Here is a 12,908-nt window from a genome sequence, read left to right on the forward strand (position 1 = left end):
TTCTTCTTCTCTTCTTCTCTCTTTTAATAATTGTCCTCTTCTTCTTCTATGAGAGAAATTATCACCTCATTTAGTTTTCTCTCTTTTCCTACTTCCTTCCTTCTTTCCCTCCTTCCTAGCTCCCTTCTCCCTTGCTCTCTTTTTTTAAATCATTTTTCCACTTCCTTCCTTTCCTTTTTTCCTCCCTCCCTCCATTTCTTCCTTATTTAACAACCCCAGTTTCCTCCCTTTCCTCCTTCCTTCCTTCCTTCCTCCTTTCTATCCCACCTTTCCTCTCCACCTGCAGTCTCATCACTTGTTCACTGATCAGAGGTCAGTGTGTGTGTGTGTGTGTGTGTGTGTGTGTGTGTGTGTGTGAGGAACATGCGTCCGTCCCGCCACCAGAGCTCGCATTTGAGCCACAACTGGACACACAAATACACACACGCGCGCGCACGCGCGCACACACACACACACACACACACGCAGAGTAGGGGTTGAGAGGTTCGACCCTAAAAAAACAGAAGAAGAAGAACAAAATAAAAACTTCCCGTTAGCGAATCAAGCAACTCGTGAGAAAGTTTATGAAACAGCAAAAGGAGAGATCTGACCGATACCCTCCACACACACACACACACACACACACACACACACACACACACACACACACACACTTAGTGGAGTGTAATAAAGTCCTCCCTTTCTTTCTTCGCCAATCATAGCCTCAGTCCTGCATGAAGTCTTCTCTGATTGGTCCAGGTGGCTGTCAGTCACACGGGAAGGAGGCGGGGCCAGGACGGGGGCTGACCCGGAGCCTGATCCAGTCGCGTTAACGCGCAGACCGGACAGTCCGCTTTCCACGCGCGGATAACGAGACAGACAGCGTGCCGTGGAGAGGAAGAGGAGCGAGCGGAGGAAGAGAGGAGGAAAACTACAGCGAGAGAAGAAGAAGAGGGGGGGAGAAGTGAAAGGGAGGACAAGGAGAAAAGACGCACAAGTGTTTTCCCAACTGGAGACAGACAGAAGGAGAGAGTGTGTGAGTGTGTGAAGGCAGAGGCAGGAGGAGAGAGAGAGTGTGTGTGCGCCTTCGCCACTCTCCACTTCTTCCACCACCGCCTCCTCCATGTCGCTCCCCGGCTCCCCTCCGCTCCTCACGCCGGGTTCGGGCACCCCAACTCCGGTCGCGCTGTACCGCTCGGCCCCGGACGCGCTCCACACCTCCGGCGCCTCCACCGGCACCTCCAGCCCGCACACCAACTCCAACTCCCACTCCCACTCCCACTCCCACTCCCTGTCCCCGTCCCCGCGGCTCACCAGCAGCATGCTCAGCGCCTTCCTGCCCGGGCCAGGGGGCGCGTTGGCCGGCTTGGGCAACGGCGGCGCCGCCCCGCTGGTGTCCGGAGGCGGCGCCGCTCTCGGTCCTCTCAGCGGACTCGGCTCTCTCAGCGCGGCCGGCCTGACCCCGGGCTCCCCCGGCTTAGCGCAGACCTCGTCCAGCCCGGGTCTGTGCAGCGAGTGCAAGCTGGTGGAGGTGCACGGCGTGAAGGTGGCCAGCTTCAGCGTGGACGGCCAGGAGCTCATCTGCCTCCCGCAGGTGTTCGACCTCTTCCTGAAGCACCTGGTGGGCGGGCTGCACACCGTCTACACCAAGCTCAAGAGGCTGGACATCACGCCGGTGGTGTGCACCGTGGAGCAGGTGCGCGTCCTGCGGGGGCTCGGCGCCATCCAGCCCGGCGTGAACCGCTGCAAGCTCATCTCCAGGAAGGACTTCGAGACGCTGTACCAGGACTGCACCAGCGCCAGGTCGGTGCTCGTTCCAACCACTTTTGCTCCTCATTACATTTCAGCCCCGACAGTCCCAAACCTGGACGGGGAGTTCAAGTGCATCGCTGCAATTTTCTTAACAACTTCCCGGTGTGTTTGTGCAGATTTCCGCTCTAACTTTAAATTGTGGTCCGGTAATACTTGCTCAGGGACTTGAGGTGTGTTTGAGGTCATTCACTTACAACTTTACACTGTGTTCTTGTCAATATTCCTCAAATATTCATCCATGCTCCTCATTATCCTTCATATTGGAGCTCACAGAGCTGCACAGGTTCCCAGCAAGTGATCTCCTCATGTCGACAACATGATGGTCCCGTAATATTCCTCCTGGGACCTCCACCCAGTTCCTGTTAGAGATCAGTGTGTAGTCTCATCTGCCCGTGTCTCAGTGATGTTCCCACAGAAAGTGACAGTTCATATTTATTGATACACAAACATTTTGATTAGTAATTATATTCTTGAACACAACTTCCTGTTCTATTATCAGCAGATTCTGTATTTTATTTTGGGGTGTGTGTGTGTGTGTGTGTGTGTGTGTGTGTGTGTGTGTGTGTGTGTGTGTGTGTGCGTGCTGCTAAATGAGCTCCATTATTCTGGTGTTTTAGTAAATGAGAAACACACTGACAGTAAACAACCCGCTGCAGCTTCCTTCTGTTGACTTTACTTATGGAAAAGCTTATCACACTCATAATCCATTACTTTGTTTCTCACCAGACTGTGTGTGTGTGTGTGTGTGTGTGTATGTAAGTATTAGTGTGTGAGAGGGTGTTTGTGCATTTGAGCAGAAATTGAGTGAGTGTGTGTGTGTGTGTGTGTGTGTGTGTGTGTTGGAGAAATGCAGCTTTAATGCTTGTTTGTGTGTAAACAGACACTTTACAGAGTGTGTTTTAATGCCTGTTACGTATAATGGATGTGTGTGTGTGTGTGTGTGTGTGCACGCACAGAACTACTGTACACCCACCACCTACCTGTCACCTGCTCCTTCACACCGTTTCTGCCTAACTCACTGCTTTGACCTTTCAAATTAAAACACCTAAGTGACGTCCTGTGGGTCTCCACCATTTTGAAACAAGTCAGTTTGCTCTTAAAACACAGATATGGCCTCGTAAATGTGTCAGAATATTTAAAAATCTACATATTAAAGAGATAATAACCTGCGACAAGAGGTAACAGCATCTTACCTGAGCGCAGGTTGCCTCACTGCAGGCTGCACTGAAACATCTAAAGTATTTTTGTTTGTTTTTGTGCAACAGAAATGAAAGTTTAAGGGTTTAATTCAGTTTTTATGAAAACCTAAGCAGCAAAATGTTAAATTAGATAAGTGCTGTGAAAGCCAGCACTGACACAAAGCTTTCCATTTCCTGAAACTGCTCTGAAATAGAAATATCCTTTTTAATTCTTTTTTTTTTTTTTGCACTGAAATGTCTCTAATTTCCTAAATGATCTAAATTGCTTCTTCCTTTCGCAGCTGCAAAAGAGCTGAAACGCAAAAGAGCAAGTTGTTTATTTTCACCGCAGAGAGATGAACTGTTGAGTAACGGTGCAGGTGATTTGATGAACATGTCTCCTGTCTTGTAAAAGCTCTTTTTTTTTGTCATCGGAAACAAGCTGCACAAAATTAGTATTTCTGAAAGAACAGAGGACTCGTTTGTTTGTGCCAAGGAATTTATGAATCATAAATCTTACAGACGCTGATGTTGTGCTTTTATTTTTTTAAACTAAAGCAGCATCCTGTCTCAGTCGACTGGTTGATTTAAAAAAAAGTTTTAGATTTGTGTTGTTATTGTTGTGCTCTAAAGGGAAAATGTCATTTTCTTGCATCCAGTTCTGATATTTTCAACTCTTTCCAAACTGTCCTTGAATTCCTGGAATATCATGGATTTTATAAAAGGAAGTCAGGAAACCAAGAGATTCACTGATATTTTCAAAACATGAGCTGGATTTAGTCCTAAAAAAAAAAAAAAAGCGAGAGGCGTTGTTGCAGTTTGTTTCTGTCCTCAGCAGCTTTCACTTTCTTGTGTGAAAGTAAAACCAAAATGAAGACAAATTAGTCATTAGTTTGCGTCAGAGGGAGAGAGGTGAGGCAGGGACGGGGCTCGGGGTGACGGCTGCAGGTGCATGACGGCGCCCAGAAAACAGTTTGTTATTGTTTGCATTTGCTTGCCCCAATGATTTCCAGGCAATTAAGCCACTTTACAACACTTCAGAGCAATTTGTGTAAAAAAATCGCCCTCCTTCTCTGAGTCATAACTCAGTCACATCTGAACACACACACATGATACACATATTTTCAGATTCAGTGTGACATCCACTCTCTGGGGATGTCATCACATCCAGGGTCCAAAAATCCTGTTTGAAATGGGAGAGAACACTAGACAGAACCTGCCTGAGAATTTCAAGATTTGTAAGTATCACAGTAATTCACAGTAATAATAGTTGCAGGTCTGACGCATTCGTTGCAGTTTTTCAGGCAGAAAAAAAACGTCAATAAAAAGGGAGGAGGAGGAGGAGGATGGACAGACATGTTCAAGGTTCGTGGAAGTGCTTCGAATTATTTCTGGAAACACTTTGAAAGATCCTGGAGTTTGACATTGGGGCCTCGGTGGGAGGGCCAGTGGTCATCTTCAGCCGTGCTTGATATTTTCATTTCGTGGAAAGATGCGCGTGATTGGCTGGTCTGAGGTGGCGGCTAATTATTAACAGTGTGTTGTGTTGCTGTGGAGCCGCTGGATTGTTGGGGAGTGACCTCTGTTTTTTAGCTGACCACACACACACACACACACTAGTCGACAGTTTATTAAGCGTGAAATGTCCAGTCCTCTCCCTGTTTTTGAAGAGCAGGGTCATTTCTTCTTCTCTCTTCTTCTTCTGTCTTTTTGTTTCCATCCATCTGTTCACTCATTTTGTCTTTTGCTATTTTTGACTCTTTTTATCGCCCAGTCTCCCTCTCTCCCTTTATCTCACCCTCTGTCTCTCACCCCTATCTGTTTCTTTTCTGTGAACACACACACACACACACACACAATCAGTGGTGTATTTCTGTCTCTTCTTCTTTATCCCCATCTTTCACCTCTCTCTCCACTGTCTCTTCATCTCAATCTCTCTCTCACTCTCTCACACGCTCACTCTCTCTCACACACACACACACACACACACACACACACACACACACACACACACACACAGCGGTACATGTCAGGGGTAATAATGGATCATGTGAATGGTGAATGCGCACGGAACAACACGGCTGGAGAGCTATTGTTGTTGAACGCACAGCGAACACATACTCCGCTCTCTCCAATCATATTGACATTCCTCTAATGCCTCTCTCTCTCCTGCTCTCTCTGATGCTCTCTCGCCCTCTCCCTCTTGACATTATTCTCTGGGAAAAGAAAAGGGAAAAAATTAAATACTCAAAAGAAATTTCCCACTGGGATTCTGCATCCTTCACCTTCTTGGTAACCACTTGTGTGTGTGTGTGTGTGTGTGTATGTGTGTGTGTAAAAGCAACGACCACTTACGTCCACTTGTACATCCGGCGCCATTTTTGGTCGATATTACAGTAGCTGTATGTTAACTTATCTTTTCTTTTTTTATTTTAAGTGCTCTCCATGTTGTTTTCTGCAGCGATTAAGGAAAAAGAAATAAAGTGCGCTGCAGAAAGTGAAGCAGAGTTCCCACACATCCTGCTAAAGATGGAAAATTAAATACGAGTTATTTAAAGGAGATGACATCAACTGTTCGCTGTAGATTTTCAAATAAGCTGACAGCTTAAAAGGTCATTTCTCACTGCACGCCAACATCCTTGTTTCTGTAGAAAAGTTTGTTTGGAAGTTTTTTGTCGAGCGGCTTTTTTAATTCACACAGGAATGAAGAATAACTTGCAAAGATCTGGATTTGAACATCTGCAGCAGTGGTTCGTCCTGCTCTCCACCAGCATCACTGAGCTTCAGTTTCTCTCAACACTTTGTGACTTCTCTGCTCCGTCTCTGGCTCTCAGCCCCGAGCTCATTAGTTCCTGCTGAAGACATAAATCTTTAAAACCCTGTCACTTTCATTCTTTAAATCAAGGCTCAGTAATTTCCTAAAACAGCTGGCTACCGTCGTGCTTCAGAAACAAACAGTGGTGCATTTGTGAAGGAATATTTTCGCTGGTGGATTAATCCACATTTGGTGCTGTAGTGAGTATTTGTGGAAGCAGGACGGTGTGTGTCTGCACGGCTTGTCTACAGATGGGTCTTTTCATGGGATTTGATCACAATAGTAAAATATAGACGATTACGAGACGTGTCCTTTAAGGTCTTTTATTTATCTGTTGGGTTTTTTTTAAAGCTCCACACAGTCTAAAGGTAGATGTCCATGTGTTTTTTGATTATAAAGCAGGTCTAGGTTCTATGTTAATACTGTGAAAGTATCAAAGCCTCAGTCCACAGAGAAATGCACACAGCCTGTATTCAGACACTGAGCCTTAAAACCAGCCGTCGGGACTTCTGGAACTTTGTGATGTCACAACAAAACAATGTCCAAGCCCCACCCACCTGCACCCACCATCCAACCTTGCAGGATTTGGTTTCTCTGAGTGGAATGATATTTTTATTGGATCATTCAGAAAACAGTCAGCCAATCAGAAGAGAGGCTCAGAGCCTTTAATAAAATATTAAGATATTTAGTTTAGTTTCACATCAAACAGAGAAAAGCAGCAGGTCCTCACATGAGAAGCCGTAGGACATGAGAGAGTTCAGATACTGAACTCTACCGTTGTGTTTCTCTGAGCCTGAACTGAACTTGAGCTAAAGTCAAATGTATAATGAGCTGAAGTGTTGGAATAGTTTTTATTGATGGATTCGTTCTGTAGAAAGAGCAGAAACCCTCCTTGTCTTCAGAACCGCACCTGTTCTCCCTGCACAGCTCATCAGGCAGATCTCTGAGAACCTGCCTGCGTTCTTCGGTCTCCTCATGAGATCCCAGACCGACTCCGTGGCGTGGAGATCAGGACTCTGTGGGGTGGGGGGGCAGACCATCTGTTGCAGGACTCCTTGTTCTTGCTCTCGTTGTCACTGCTGCAGAACAACTTGGTGACCAATCAGACGCCTCCGTGACGGCGCTGCGTGACAGATAAGAACCTGAAAAGTGCCTAGAACCTGCAGGCACGCTTGGCCAGTCGCTGGGCGGCGTGGGCGGGATTGTCTGAGCTGTTCTGGTCTGAGCGGGAGAGGCAGAGGTTATTCTTCTTCCCTGTCACCTCCTCGCTTTCGTGTGTGTGTGTGTGTGTGTGTGTGTGTGTGTGTGTGTGTGTGTGTGTGTGTGTGTGTGTGTGTGCGTGTGTGTGAGAGAGAGAGAGACGGAATCGATAGTGAGCGACAGGAGGGAGGGTTGCTGATGTCGGGAGTGTTATTCTCAGCTCTCCTTATCACGACAGGCTGTTAGAGCCCACACACACACACACACACAGCAACACACACAGAAACACACACACACACAGCAACACACACACACAGATGATGGGAGCCGTATTGTCTGCAACACAGGGGGAGCAAAGTCGTTTTGGTTTGTTGAAGCATTGCAGCCTCACACACACACACACACACACACACACACACACACACACACACACACACACACACACACACACACACACACACACTCAGCGTGAACTCGCTGCATCAATTTGGTGTTTTTCATTCTTTTACATGGAGCATTAAGTTCTTTTAATGGAGCACAGTGGTTTGTAAAACACACACACACACACACACACGGTCACTTGTTTTGCCTTCTGGCTGAGGTATGTCTTCTGTGTGTGTGTGTGTGTGTGTGTGAGAGAGACTGTCTAGCACAAACAGAGCTATCAGTTGTCACACTGGGTCAGGTTACATCTCCGTGTGTGTGTGTCTGCGGCAGCGTTCATAAATGCCTGTATGTGTCAGTGTTGTTGTGTGTGTGTGTTGTTTCTGTTGGTGTGTGTTTTGCAGGTTGTCGTGTGTGTGTGTGTGTGTGTGTCTGGTTACAGCTCCGCTTTGTGCTGTTGGTTAATTGATAAAGGTTAAAGCGTTGGCCGGCGGGGAGCTGAGGTCATGTCACTGCAGCGTGAAGGTGTGTGTGTGTGTGTGTGTGTGTGTGTGTGTGTGTGTGTGTGTGTGTGTGTGTTAGCAGCCAGACAGTGACCGATCAGACACCATTGGAGCTCATTAATCACACTTATCAGTGAAGATGATCAGTTTGTGTTGTTGTTCTCCACCAACCCTCCATAATGTCCCCTGATGATCTTTAACAGTTCATTTGTAACGACTAGTCGATTAATCAATCAGTCAACAGAAAATTAATCAGCAACTATTTTAATCATTGATTAAGCAAAATGTCAAATGTTTTCTGCCTCCAGCTTCTTAACAGTCGAGCATTTGCCTTTGGACGAAAGGAGACGTTTGACGTGCTGTAGGATGACGTGACAATTTTCTGATGATTTATAAACATTAACGATTAATCAATAAAGAAAATATTTGTCACTTGCAGCCCTATTTATTTAGAATAGACTGCCCATGAACATATGATTTTATATGTCGTTGTAAATGTGTCAGGTTCGCTGAACAGCACTCAACGTCTTTCTGTTCCTGCGCCTCAGTGCAAACTTTAATTTGAAGTGAAGTTTGTTTAAGGTTTCAAGCTTGTGTCATTAATATCTGGCTCCATCTCAATTAAATAAACCGGCACCATAGAAAATGCTCGGTATATATTGTTTGTGTTTTCAGTTGTCACAGGTTGGTTTCTGCTGTTTAGTCTTTATTTAAAACTTTCACTTCCCCAAAATAAGAACAAAGAGCTTCTGTTTTGATAGAGGGATAACGTCTTCATGGACAGTAAGAGACGTTTGCATCTCCAACACGTCTTCATGTAAACCGAGCAGCTTCCTCACATCCTGTGTGCGCTTTAATTTTTACTGCGTTGTCTATCCAGCAGTGGTGGCTGCGAGCTGATGTGTCTCAGGGGCAGAGGAGGCGGTTTCATGCTTCACTTCCCAACCTACCAACAAGCCAGGCCGAGAGACAGAGAGAAGATACACTCTCTCTCTCTCTCTCTCTCTTTTATTCTCTCTGTTTTCCGGATGAAAACAGAGAGAGGAGAGTGAAGGATCAGAGAGAGAGAGAGAGAGAGAGAGAGAGAGGTGAAGATCAAAGCAAGAAATATGACCCTCTGTCACCACGGAAAAGAACTGATCCTCTCCCCCTGTGTGTGTGTGTGTGTGTGTGGGTGTGGGCTGAACAAAACAGCAAGAGGGGAGAGGCAGGTCAACATGTGTGTGTGTTGGGAAATAGATAATGTTTCACAAAGGCTGTTTCAGTCTCTAACTTTTCAGAGAGAGAGGGACGGTGGCGAAAAGGAAGGGGCGAGAGACATTAATAATGACAGAGAGAGAGAGAGAGAGAGAGAGAGAGAGAGAGTGTTTTTAAGCAGCTTTCTTAATCGTTGGCCATGTTTATTAATCACAAGTTTATCATGATCTATTTATAAAATGCAGCTTTTTAACAACTAACCTATGTTTGCTCCAAAAATTGTTATTTATTATTATTATTATTATTATTATTCCTAATAAAATCATGTCAGACTGAAGGTTGGCGTTAACTATTAAAACAAGTCAGTTTTCTTTAGCAACAGTGCTGTAGCTTTCAACAGTAAATAACCTGTAACATTACAGAATAATTCCCCACAGTGGATGAATAGTTTCCTGGTTTTATATGAGCTAATATGCGTAACTTATTTACATGATGGCCCTGACTTGTCCATTGTTTACTGTAGCAAACGTTAGCGCAGCTGCTGGAAACACCTGCCCAGGTGAGGCAAGATCTCCCAGGGATGCACAAATACTGTCACGCCACCTTTATCAGTCCATGAAATCTGTCACCATTTCCTGCCATTTGTACACCTCAAAGTGGGCGGGATGGTGGGGGGGGGGGGGGGGGGGGCATTGCTTATACAGTTCATCACCACAGTGTTGATAGCTTGGCGTTAGCATGAGCGTCATATAGCTAACGGAGCCAGACAGGAAACAGCTCAGTTGAATTTTCAAAACTTAAAGCAGAAGTGTTCAACAGTCAGAGGCACCACCTACTGGTGCAACAAGCCACTACAGTAAACTCCAGAAACACTTTCTGACGTATCGTCTTCAGGAATGTTGGCTAATTTGTTTTCAATCTAATTAAATGATTAATGTATAATCAGTAATGGATAATCAGTTAATCATTGCTGTACCTATAGAGGGATGAAGCAAGAAAGTGTGAACTGACAGAGGGAGGCACTGTGTTTAAAAGCTGTGTATGATGAGCCCTCACTTGTGTTCTCAGGTTATTGTTTAAGGATCTCCATCCACACTGTAGAACCCAGACAGCTTTAAAATGGTTCAGTCTCTTCCTCCTCTGTTTATCAGCAAACAACAGACCAGTTCATCACAGCCAACATCTGGCCGGCAGCAGCACAGACAGCCTGGTTAGTCTGCTGAGTCTCAGCTGCTGAAACCTCCACTCAGCCCTCTCCAGCTTCCTGTCATCACCCTCACTGTGTTTTAATGCAGCCAAAAAATGGCTTGATTTGTTGTTCAACAACTGAATGAGCATAAAACAGTGATGTGGCTGCAGCTCATAAAGGTACCGGTTAACCAGCCGAACAGTGACTAAATGTAATAATCATAAGTACAAGTTAATGACAGCGGTGACATTTGAAACGTAGCGTCATTTCCTCAGTATTGTTTCTGGGAATTTAGAGGATTTAAAGCAGCACTGCTTGATCTTTTTGGCCACTTGGGGGCAGCAGAACTAATAGAACAGCACCATCGTCTCAATAGTTTCTCATGGGAAATGTGTTAGCAAACAATTGTGTATTTACACACCCAGCAGGCCTGGAGCACCATTAGCATTCATTAGTGTCAACCTGATGAATCTAACCCTCCCCCCCCAACCTCACCTGAACTTAACCAACCTTTACTGACCTTTACCGAGCTTTACTGAGCTTAACCAACTTTAACCAACCTTAACCAACCTTTACAGAGCTTTACCGAACTTAAGACCTTTCCCAACCTTAACGTACCTTAACAGACCTTTACCAAGCTTTACCGTACTTAACAGACTTTTACCAAACTTAACCAACCTTAACAGTCCTTAACCAATGTCTACCGACCTTAACCAACCTCAACCGACGTTAATGTACCTCAACAGACTTTTACCAACCTTTACCAACCTTAACCGATGTTAACAGACCTTATCCAACCTTAACCAACCATTACTGACCTTAACTGACCTTAACTATCCTTAACCTTAACCTCGCTGTGAGTGACTGAACATAACCACAGTCACTGCAGGTGGATTCTTTAGAAAAGAAAAAGAAATGTGTTGTGTTGATTGAAAACATGATCCAGCTGCAGTTTCTCTTCTTCCAGAACCTGTTTACTGTTGATGTCCAGTTGCGTAGAAACTTCATTTCAAGGACAGAGTTGTTAGCAGATGTCGTGTTTGTTAATGAATCAATATCAGATAATTTTACAGATGTAAAATGGAATATATAAAGTCTTAGGTTGTTGATTTGATGAGCTCAGTTTTCCTCATCAATACTGAGATCAATCAATAAATATCAATGTATGAAATTCACTGAAAGACAAAGATGCATTTTTCAGGTGGTTTAATGGAGATGTGCTCAAAGTGATAGAGGGAGGGAGGGAGGGAGGGTGTTGTCTGCAACAAGATTATTTGATGCCTGTGAACACACACACACACACACACACACACACACACACACACACACACACACACACAGTCTCTTAGGTGCACTTAGCAGATTGGTTTAGAAATCGCATTAGGGAGTGTCACAACAGCTTTTCCTCTCGTTCACCAGGTAATCTCTCCATCCCTCCTCCTCCTCCTTCTTTCATATCTCTTTCCTCCTCTTATCCTTTCGCCTCCTCCTCTTCTGCCTCTGCTCTCATCTTTTATTCCTCCTCCTGCACCTCTCTCCTCTTTCTCCCTCTTTTTACCCCCTTCCTCATTTTTCTTTTATTTGTTAAACTCTCTAAGTGTCGTCTCCTTTCTTCCTCTCCTCACCTCCTCCCCCACTTTCTTTACTTCCTGCATCTTCCATCTCTGTCCATCTGTTCATCATATTTTGCCACCTCCCTCCTCCTCCTCTCATTCCTCCTCTTGTCTCTTCTCCCTTTTTATTCCATCCCTCTTTTCCTTCCTCCTTTCCTCTCTCTCTGCTCCTCTTGTTGTCTCCTTTCGCTTTTTTCATCCTTCTTTATCCTTTCTTTGCTCCTCTTATTTACTGTTCCTCCTTCACCTCCTCCTCCTTTCTTTCACCCTCTCCCATCTTGCCAGTCCATTTATTCTTCCCTGTTGTCCGTCTTCTTGCTTCCTCCCCTCTCTTGTCATCTCACCTCTCCTCTTTTTCCCTCCTCCTTCCATCCTTTTCTCCCCTTTCCTTTCCTTAGTTGTCCTCTCATCTATCCTTCTTCCTCTCCTCTTTCCACCTGTCTTCTTCTATCCTATCTTCTCCTCTTCTTTTCCTCTTTTCCTCCTTCCCCTGTCATCTATCCATCCTCTACTGTCTTTGTTATCTTTCATTTATTATCCTGCCTTCTATCCCTCTTTCTGTTTCTTGCTTTTCTCTTTTTATTTTTCACTCCTCTTTTTCATTACTGTCTCTCCTGCCACTCCTCCTCCTCCTCCCTTCTTTTGCTCCATCTGTCCATCCTCTCCTTTTTCTCCCCTCTGTATATTCTTTCTTTTGGTTCTTCCTCTCCTCTCCTCTCCCACTCACTTCTCATCCCCTCCTCCTCTCCTCCACCTCCCTCTTTTCCCTCCCTGCCATCCCTCTCTTATTCAATCTTCTTGTGATTTACCCCTCCCTCCCTCTCTCCTCTTCCTCCACCTGGTCTTATCTGTCTATTTATTGTGACAGCTTGTCAGAGGTGTGTATGTGTGTGTGTGTGTGTGTGTGTGTGTGTGTGTGTTTGAGAGGAAAAAAAATAAAAGAGAAGCGACCGACAGATTTACAGTTTAGAGCGAGCGGCATCCGCAAACTGCAATATCAAAGAGAGAGAGAGAGGAGGAGGAGGTCAGAGGCGAAGG

The 12,908-nt window shown here is 45.2% G+C and overlaps 1 protein-coding gene across 1 annotated transcript in view; it reads left to right on the forward strand.

Moving 5' to 3' along the window:
* Positions 1 to 790: 790 nt before the first annotated feature.
* The window catches only part of LOC139606676 (dachshund homolog 2-like), an 86,694-nt gene continuing 74,576 nt past the window's right edge, over positions 791 to 12,908 (forward strand). Inside the window, exon 1 of the mRNA XM_071458946.1 lies at positions 791 to 1,782. Within this exon, the coding sequence (XP_071315047.1) occupies positions 1,103 to 1,782 (680 nt within the window). The 5' untranslated portion in view covers positions 791 to 1,102. The remainder of the gene's footprint in view (positions 1,783 to 12,908) is intronic.

The sequence above is a fragment of the Trachinotus anak genome, unplaced genomic scaffold (genome assembly GCF_046630095.1).
Source record: "Trachinotus anak isolate AG129_WGS33_773 ecotype Australia unplaced genomic scaffold, CSIRO_AGI_Tana_v1 ptg000023l, whole genome shotgun sequence".
Lineage (NCBI taxonomy): Eukaryota > Metazoa > Chordata > Actinopteri > Carangiformes > Carangidae > Trachinotus > Trachinotus anak.